The sequence below is a fragment of the Humulus lupulus genome, chromosome 1, assembly GCF_963169125.1.
Source record: "Humulus lupulus chromosome 1, drHumLupu1.1, whole genome shotgun sequence".
Classification (NCBI taxonomy): Eukaryota; Viridiplantae; Streptophyta; class Magnoliopsida; order Rosales; family Cannabaceae; genus Humulus; species Humulus lupulus.
The window spans coordinates 53667859-53677975 of NC_084793.1; the positions used below are offsets into that span (position 1 = coordinate 53667859).

The window sequence follows — 10117 nt, forward strand, 5'->3', positions numbered from 1 at the left end:
ACGCCTCAGGCAGGGGTACAGACAAGTAGTGGAGACATCCCCCTGACACCTGCTCCTGTACGGGATGTACAACCACTACCTCTGAAACCATTCCTCTAATACAGTACGTATGTACCACTTGGTCCCCTGAATCATCATGTACCTAAGGCCATTAGAGCCTATTATAAAAGGAACTCTAAGACCACCTGAAAGGGGGTTGGAAAATTCATTGTATGCAAAGGCTATTGAGAAATATACAAAAGCTTGCTCTATTTTTGATCTGTGTTTACTTTTCCTTAAAGTTTATTCTAAGTTCTTATATAAATATCATCTAACTTACCTTTGAGTTTTCCGATCTAATTTCGTTGACGAAATTTCACCGTCAACAATTCCCAACAACTTTTTGATCAAATGACCAACTTTGCCACAATGATGGCATTTCCTAGTTTCTTTGGTTCTTGACTTTGATCTTGAATTCTCTCCGTGTCTTGAATTTCCTCTCCTTGGAAATTTTCCTCGAGTCAGCAAACTTTCATTTGGTTTTGACTCTTGTTTCGCTGCCTTTTGCCAATTCAATTCAGCATCTTTTGATCTAAGAGTGCTGATAACATCTTCCAAAGTAAGAGTATCTCTACTATACATTATCACGAACCTCATTTCTTTGAACTGATCTGGTAAGCCATTGAGAAGAATCACATCTTAGTCCTCCTCCTTGATAGTTTCACCCATGTTTGTAAGAGGTAAAACAATTTTATTCAAGTCATCAAGATTTTGTTCTAAAGAAACATTAGCATTCATCTTAAAGCCATAGAACTTCCCTTTTAAGAAGATTTTGATTGCCGTTGATTTAACCATGTAAAGTTGATCAAGCTTGTTCCATATGCCTAAAGCAATTTTCTCTCGTATCACTTATCTCAACTTATTATCAGCCAAATTCATGATGATAGCATATTTGGCTTGCTTCATCATTGTCTCTGCACCTTTCTTCTTTACACCATCTATTTCTTTCTCGGATTTTTCAACAATCTCCTCCAATGCTGAGTCAAGCTTCTGGTAAATCAGTATGGCCATCATTTTCTCCTTCCAAAGACTAAAGTCTCCAGAACCATCAAATCCCTCAAGATCGAATCTTGTTGATGATGAAGCCATTGCAACTGGTTTCTTGATTCTTCAATGTTCTTTAAAGTTAAGTTCTTTCCTTCGCAAATCTGCCTCTGATACCACTGTTGTAAATTTACAACACAAACTTAACTAGAACACTACACAAATTCAATGCCAGATCAAAGCAAATAAAACCAAAGTTATTATTCAAAACTGAAAGTAAACAAAGCAGAAAAATCTATTCTCGTTCGTCCAAAACAAAGGGCCTACATCAAGCTACTCCCCATAGGATTTCTTTTCATTCAATTAGTAGAAATACAAACTCCAATTTAGTCTAGTGCACCAGACAAATTACACCTAGCATTAACTCTCTCTCAAAACTCAGTATGAGTTTTTCCAAAAACAATGATCTTGGTCTTCAATCTCGAGTATCACCTTCACACTTACTCTTTCTCTATTCTGCTTTCTATTACAATTCTAAGGATTTTCATTGACCTTCTCAAGTGTCACATGGTTTTAAATAGCTAACAAACAAACTCGGTGTACTACAACTAACAAAACTAATTTTTAACTAACATAACAACTTTTTGACACATAATGTTGTTTTAATATTTTGTTTTCTATGGATTACTATCCACAATTACTCATATTAAATTTTATTACATTCCATTCCTATTTTCAATTACCATTCTCATTTCATTACTTCCATATTCAACAATAGAATGAAAACAAATATATATATATATATATATAAATATTTATATTTATATACATAAAACACAATGCAAAAGTTATTGGATGTTCTTTAATGTAGCTTGTAAACTCTTTTTTTTTTAAATAAATAAAGTATATATGTACTATTAATAGATGGGTTTCTTCACGAGGCATGATCTCAAAATAACGTGTTGCTTTTGATAATATATACACTATATTTAAATATAAAATAATTATATATACATGTTAGTGTTGATCCTTTGGAAGTGCATTAGAACACACGACACATTTGACCCTAGAACAAACATATATTATGTGGTTGATTAATCAATTTTCACATCTAATAATAAATTAGTGTGCGACGTACTAAAACCTTGTTTTTAATCTGTTTAATTAAGTAGATCAACTTGCTTTAATATATATATATATATATATATATTTGTAACATAAAAGAGAAAGAGAAAACACACACAACTTAAATAGAAGATTCCATTTTAAAAAAATAAAACTTAAATAGATCATTTGTCTATTTCCATATGAAATATGATGTAAACAGGTATATATATATATAATAAATAAATACTCAAGCCACTTAAAAAGAACAAAAAAGCTTGTTTGAACATTATGTAGGTATTATTAATATGGAATATTTGCAATACCTAAATTATTGTGTTTATAAGTTATTATTTGGTGCTTATTATAGTGCATCTGATTATTTCTGTTGTTATGTCTGCTTACATGTCATAAAATTTACTTATAACTTGAGTATTTTGCTGCAAATATTTTTTAAATTGAGTACTTTCATCGTAAATATCTTTTTAATTAAGTACTTTCGCCGCAAATATCTATTTAATTAGGTACTTTCACCAACAAAAAATATAATTTGACACTCCAAACTTAATAACTTAAGTATTTTCAACATAAATATCCTAAAAATAAATAATTGAAATAGCCAAAAACCAGCTTCATCAGTATAGAAAATATAATCATCTTTAATTAAATGTATGATGGAAAAGGAGCTAAGCTACCCACCACCAGCTGATCAGCTTATATCTGAATCAACCCACATATACATATAAATATATATATATATATATTATTCTAAATATAATTATCGATAAGCTTCCTAAACAAGCGATTGTAAATTCTACCAGCAAAGAATGATCCGGATATATATGTACAAATTTTTTTCTTTTTCTTATTTTTTTTAAAATAAGAAAAATGGTATAAAAATGAGAAAAAGTACTTGATTTGTGGAGGAAGAATGTAAACGTAATCATTTCCAATTCCAAAATCCAAAATCCCTTTGCGTGACGGTACATTTTGATATATTTGGGACTACTGTAATTGTTACTTATTATTACTTTGTGATGATTACGAAGCAAAGTATTATACAATATAAATACATACATACATAAATATATATTTGATATGAAAAGGTTGGTATGTATATGCTTAAGGCATCAGCAATTACCTTCCAATACTGTCTCTCTACTTATAACATAAAATAATTGCCAATTACTTCTAATTTGTTATTTATGCCTCTGAAAAGGTGAATAAGCTTATGTGCTTCGTGTCTTAGCTTAGGAGTGCGTTTTTGCTTTTGTTTATAATTATCATTATCATTATATCAACATTAAGTATTTCTAACGGCTGAGGATATTATAAAATAAAAGTATGTTTTTTTATATATTTAGTAGAAAGACTAGTGAAAACTCTTCATCTTTTTCCAATAAAATGGTAATAATAATAGCTGACTCAAACAGTCTTACTTTATTTAGCTTAACAATAATGATATGAAATAAATAAATAAAAAATGCCACTTTCTATCACAAAAGTAATGACCAACACTATCGGATAATTCAGATGAAATTTATATGCCGCCTATACACAAATTTTGACCTATTAATCCATGTGTCGCATTCCATGTACCAGTTAATCCTACGTGGCAAAACCAGTAGCATGAAAAAAAAATCACATAAATAAAAGAAGACCACAAAATGAGCCGTCTCTGACTAGTGGAGTTCCGGTCAAAATAATTACAATTTACAAACAAAAAAAAATAATTAAATCTTTAACGGCTAAAAGCCCGCAAAGTTATGTCTCTTTATATTATTATAATATATAAAAATAAAATAATAATAATAATTTAGAAGACATCAAACAAATGGTGTAACCCGTACGCCGGGAAACATTGAAAAGGGCGTCATTAGCTGAAGCGGTTTAGTGTAGAGTAGCTCTGAGACCACCTCCTAACTCCAACGGATGAGGTAAACTTTCATTCATTACAGCCCAGTTCTCTCTTGTTCACCGTCCTACGCTTTGGCGCCAACCACAGAAGAAGGTTCATTGTTCCTTGGCTACCATCTCTGATCATCAGCTTCAAGCTCTGCTCTCATTGAGGTAAGCATTAGAATCTCTCTCTATGTCTCTCACTCTCCCCAAAATGCACAAAGGTTCCTCTCTTCTCTTTCATATTTTTATTTTCTGCACTCTTCTTTTGGTGTATGGTTCATTTTATCTCTGTTCACGGGGGAGTTATAGAGAGAAAGTGGTATAGAAAGCAGTGAGTGACCATGTCTTTGGGCAATGTAGAGAAGTTTAAGTTTATAGAAGATATGGGTCATGTGGGAATGACCGAACACTGCTACTCATCAAACATTTTGCAAGAAAAAGTGGGTGTCTTATGAATTTTCCTCTAACGGCATTTTCTTAGTTTTGTTGGGTTTTTAGTTTTCTTGTTTTTGTTTATAACTTGATAAGTTATTGATGTTAATGACTTTGATCATCGTTTTTGAACTTTGATTGTACCCATGAATGATGTTGATGTTTTAAAATTTGGTGTGGTATGGGGCTGCGTTTTTTTAGTTTGGCTACACTTCATTAGATGTAACTGTGTTGCTATTGAGATCTGGTATATGGGTTTTGGGGTTAAGCTTTGTGTTAGTGTTATTGAATTTCAGATGTTTAGTCCATTGATGAGATGGACATTGCAAACCCATTACTAGGTTTTGATGTTTTCCATGGCATTGTTTTGTTTAGAGTTCTATGTATTGTTTTGGTAAAAGGTCGTTTTTTGTTGTTGCAAATATTGGGGAAAACGATGGTTTATTATTGGGGAAGTACATGTCTTGATATGGTCACCAATGCATTGCTCTCTGCTTGATAACAATTAATTTATGCAATTGACTCTGTTTTTTGGATAGGTAACTTGCTAAATATGACAGAGAAGGAGGACACTTGCTCTCCCACTGGTGTTTTAGAGGACTATTTCAGAAGCTCAGACTCTGAAACATACTCTTGCAAAGAACCCAATAATGAGTCTGAATCTCACAAAAATTCGAAGCTAAGTTCTCGATGGCATGGTTTGATACAATTAATGAGAACAAGATCCAAGAAGCCTTTAAACACAATGCACCCTCTTAACATTTTGAACCTCTCGAGGAGAATGAGTGGCAGTATGAGGGAAATTATAGCGTCGAAATTTGGGTCAGAATCTGATTACGGTTTGAAGTCTCCATGGAAAAACTTTTCTTTGTATGAGCTTCAGGTTGCAACCAACTACTTCAGACAAGGTTTTTACTTTGTATTGGGACTTTTAGACCTAAATTGCTTATAAGTTGTTTGTAGAAATGTCTAGCTGAATTTTGCTTTTGGGGTCCTGTTCTTTGTTGTTGGTGCAGAAAACTTGATTGGAAAGGGTGGTTATGCTGAAGTGTACAAGGGGTGTTTGAGAAATGGACAATTAGTCGCAATTAAGAAGCTAACAAGGGGGAAACCAGAGGACGCTACTGCAGACTTTTTATCAGAGATAGGGATTATGGCCCATGTAAATCATCCTAATACTGCTAAGCTAATTGGCTATGGAGTTGAAGGGGGCATGCACTTGGTTCTTGAATTGTCGCCACATGGGAGCTTGGCTTCTATGCTTTATGGTTAGCTAAAATACCAATCTCGTAATCTTTATTTGCTTTAATAAATTGTTATATATCCATCGGTGGTCCATTTTGCTCAATATTCAACATCTTTAAAAAAATAGTTTATTTTTGTTCATAGGCTCAAAGGAGAAGCTAAAATGGGGCATTAGGTATAAAATTGCGTTGGGAACGGCTAGGGGTTTGGTATATCTTCACCAGAGCTGTCAAAGGAGAATTATTCACAGGGATATCAAGGCTACAAACATTTTGCTCAGCGAGGACTTTGAGGCTCAGGTACCTAACTTTTTGTTACTATTATGAGTAAAATATTAATAATATCTCTGTTCTTTCCATTGTAGTCATTGATTTCTACTATTTGAACTTAAATATTACCACTCTTCGCACAGATTTGTGATTTTGGTCTTGCAAAGTGGCTGCCTGAGCAATGGACTCATCACACCGTGTCAAAATTTGAAGGCACCTTCGGGTTAGTAAACTTTATATTTGCTTCAATAACTCATTTCACATCTTCCATCAAAGTTTTGTCTAGTCCTAACACTGCATTTTGCAAATGCAGCTATCTTGCTCCGGAGTACTTACTCCATGGCATAGTAGATGAGAAAACCGATGTATTTGCCTATGGGGTGCTACTATTGGAATTAGTCACTGGACGGCGAGCGCTAGATTATTCCAACCAAAGCCTTGTTCTTTGGGTATGTTGTGTTTTCTTCTTTCTTAGATGCCGGTATACTACTGGCTGCATATCTTTACATGCAATGACAAGCTAAAGGGATGCCTTTTTTGACCTTTCCAATTTACCCATGTCAATTCTCTTTTTAGGCAAAACCTTTGCTGAAGAAAAGTGAGTCAAGAGAGCTGATTGATCCTTCTTTGGCTGATGACTACAACTCCAGACAGGTGAATCTCGTGCTCTTGGCTGCTACTTTATGCATACAGCCGTCGTCAATTCGGCGGCCCACTACGAGTGAGGTATAATATTTTCCTACAAAGTCAACCTCAACATATAATATGATACATTTAAATTTAATGAAAAACCAATTTGAGAGGATAGAATACGTGTTTAACTTCTTCATGTTGGTTACCAATTTCTTGTACAAGGTGATAACCTGTGAGTGGTATCATAACCACTTGATTGAATTAATAATTAAAAATCAGAACTGTAAATTTAACCCATGATGCAACCTGTATCTACTTTTAATAAACATCAACTCTCTCTGTATAAGCAGGCTCCACATTTAGGGACTTAACATATTTTTTTTATGAAACTTATTTGCATTGAAACATGGCGTGCAGGTTCTAGAGCTTTTGCACGGTGACTTTAGTTGCTTGACGAACATGAAGAAAACTCGAATTTCATTTTTCCAAAAGGCATCTCGCGAAGAACTCACCAATACAGAAGGCCAAAAAACACAACCAGTAATAGGTTGACCTTTGATTGACCAATTCTTGAGACCAGTATGATCAGTCCTCCCCATAAAATATTTTATATATATATATATTGATGGTGGTGTACATAATGTTAAAAGCAAGAACAAGAGAATGAAAAAGCAACTTCAGTTTGTATACATAGAAAGCTAAAAGAAAGTTATAGAAAGTTTTAGAACCAAGTACAGGGATATAATTACAGTCTCAACCCAGGCTTTAGGCTCCTCTGCCAGAAATTCATGCGGGAACCAAATTTTGTTTGGAAAATTTCATATTTTGAAAATTTTAATATGCTTAGCATTTTTTTGTTATTATAACTTTTATCAAGCATATAAATTGAAATTTCCCTTTTGTTTTAACCAAACTACAGTGGTAATATATCTTGTGTAATTTTGCATTTCTTTCCTTTTTTTTCTTTGTTATGTTGAAAATATAAAATGTTATCAGGCATTCATTTCGAATAATTTAATATAGGATATTTCTGTTTTTTTTTTCTCTACCCATTCTTTTTAAATAAATTCCTCATAAATTTTTAAAAATTTGTTTTACACATATGAAAATAGTTTAGTATAAAATTACCCGAATTAGTAAATTAAAAATAAATTACACTTCTATAAATATTTATTGTTTGAAAAAAAAAAATTTAATTGACACTCAATTAAGAAAAAATAAGAATTAAAAAAACCATTATTAACTTTTAATTTTATCTTTTTATCTCAAAATAAGAAATATAAATAATTTAAAATTAAAATTATTTTCTTAGAATCAAAATCATAAGTAGTGTTTTGTTTCAAGATTTCTATATCTACTATAATTTTACAGGAAATACCAATTTGGCTCGTGTATTTTTCTCGAATGCGCGATCTGTCCCTGTAATTACCCAAATTTCCTAATCAGGCTTAGGACCTTGATTAGGAAGTCGGGAGGGTCATAATTGATTTATTATGCCATTAAATTATTATATGCATGATTATGTGAGTTATATTATTATATGATGATAAATGCATGCATATGGGTCCACCTTTCATTATAAGGGCATTTTGGTAATTTGGCTCGTTGATAGCATATTTGTATATTTTCATGCATGTTGGTAAATTATGAATGAGGCCACATTATAATGTGGATTTGTTCGAGCTATTCGGCATGAGACGATCTTTGAATATAAGTTAGCGGTTTGGTCATAACAGAGTTAATTTTGGGGCTCGGGGTGAGTCTCGGGGTAATTTGATGATTAGTTCATAACTGGGAATTAAAGGGTAATGGGATATGATTTATTAGTATTTGAGAATATTGGGAATAACGGGAATTGGATGACGTTAATTATAATTGTTATCCCCAAAAATTGGAGATCGATGACGTGGCAATAGAGGTGACAAGTGGCAATAGAGGTGACAAGTGGCAGTGCATGGTCCGTAAGTGACACGTTAATAGTCAATAAATATATTGGCTTCTCAGAGTTGTGATAAAATTTTGACTAGCTTGAGAAGTGTCATGACCGACCAGGCATGACCTTGTCCGACCAGTCACGACCTTGTCTGCCCAGGAATGACCTTGTCTGCCCAGGAATGACATTGTCTGCCCAGGAATGACCTTGTCTGCCCAGGCATGACCTTGCCTGCCTAGGCATGACTTTGTCCAACCAGGCATGAACTTGGCCGATCGGTCATGACCATGTCTGCCCAGCTAAGTGCATGTCTGCCCAGCTAAGTGCATGTCTGCCCAGTCAAGTGCATGACTGCCCAGCTAAGTGCATGTCTGCCCAGCTAAGTGCATGTCTGCCCAGTCAAGAGCGTGTCTGCCCAGTGAAGGTGTGGTCGACCAGCTTGGCTGAGATATGAATCGACTAGATAGAGGAGAACTACGTCAAGATTCCCATAAATGGCTTCAACAAGAATCGGTCTTGGCATACGCGGAAATCTCTCAATTTATCCCACAACTTTAGTGTATTGTTATATTTTGAATATTATTGTAATTTAAATATAATGAGAATAATAAAATATCCTGATTATGGGGATATCATCTGTACGATCCTAAGCCTATAAATACAAGGCTTATGGCATCATAAAGGGGACTTTTGGGCTTTTGAACTTCTGATCTAAATTTTCTTGAGAGAGAGAGTACTTGTATTGGAGAGAATTCTTGTATTCTAGTAATCTACACTGAAGAAACTCAGTTGACTCAAGTTCATCTGATCTTGAGTGTAAATATATAATCACAACTCTAAGTGGATTAGGCTATTACCAACACATTGGGGCTGAACCACTATAAAATCGTCTGTGTCGTTTATTTTCTCTTGAAGGTTTATCGTTTTTGACGTTCTCAGGTCGTTGGCCAAAAACGCAGTCAACAATAATTAACGAGGTAGACGAGAAAGGACGATTTTGCCCTTGGGGGCTGTTAAGGAAGTTAGATTAACCTAGGGGCATTTTGGTCATTTGACCAAGGGATATATTCAACTAGATGGTTGTGGATTAAACTTAACAAAAAACAGAGCTCATCTTCCTCTTCCTCCCGGTCATCATTTTCTTCCTTTTTCCTTTGAAATTTTGAAGTTCCTTTTAAGGATTCAAGCTAGGGAAGCAAGCCTTGAGGGTCTACGATTGTGTTCTACCATTGAAGAGGGTTTAATCTTGAGCTTGAGGTAATAATTCAGCCATGGAAACTCTGGTATATACTCTTTTTTTCTATTAGTTTTCAGCTGGAACTTTGGATTAGATAGTTGAGAATTCATGGAAGTTTTTGGCAAAGTTTGGTTGGGTTTTGATGCCTAGGACTTGTAGAATGGGTTTTTGGGTTCATTTGTGAGTTTGGTTGAGGTTTGGAATCAGGTTTTGAAGGTTGGAATTTGGAGAACTCGAAGGGGAAAAACCAGGGCTGAAATACCCTGGTTCTGGCGCTACAGCGCCCAAGGATGGGCGCTACAGCGCTGTCCAGGGCATGGCAGCTCTAGTTGTAGCGCC

General features: G+C 34.3%; 1 protein-coding gene across 2 annotated transcripts; it reads left to right on the top strand.

Moving 5' to 3' along the window:
• The first annotated feature begins 3928 nt into the window (after nt 1-3928).
• On the top strand, nt 3929-7605 carry LOC133792522 (receptor-like cytosolic serine/threonine-protein kinase RBK2). 2 transcript variants are annotated; one of them, XM_062230437.1, is made up of 8 exons: nt 3929-4197; nt 5001-5369; nt 5478-5729; nt 5851-6005; nt 6119-6198; nt 6289-6424; nt 6552-6629; nt 7026-7605. In XM_062230437.1, exons 2-8 carry the CDS (start codon nt 5015-5017, stop codon nt 7158-7160), a joined length of 1191 nt encoding a protein of 396 aa, XP_062086421.1. In that variant the 5' UTR covers nt 3929-4197; nt 5001-5014; the 3' UTR covers nt 7161-7605. The 2 variants fall into 2 exon arrangements, with proteins under 2 accessions (XP_062086421.1, XP_062086417.1); XM_062230433.1 differs by having other exon boundaries at nt 3931-4197; nt 6552-6701.
• The last annotated feature ends 2512 nt before the right edge of the window (nt 7606-10117 follow it).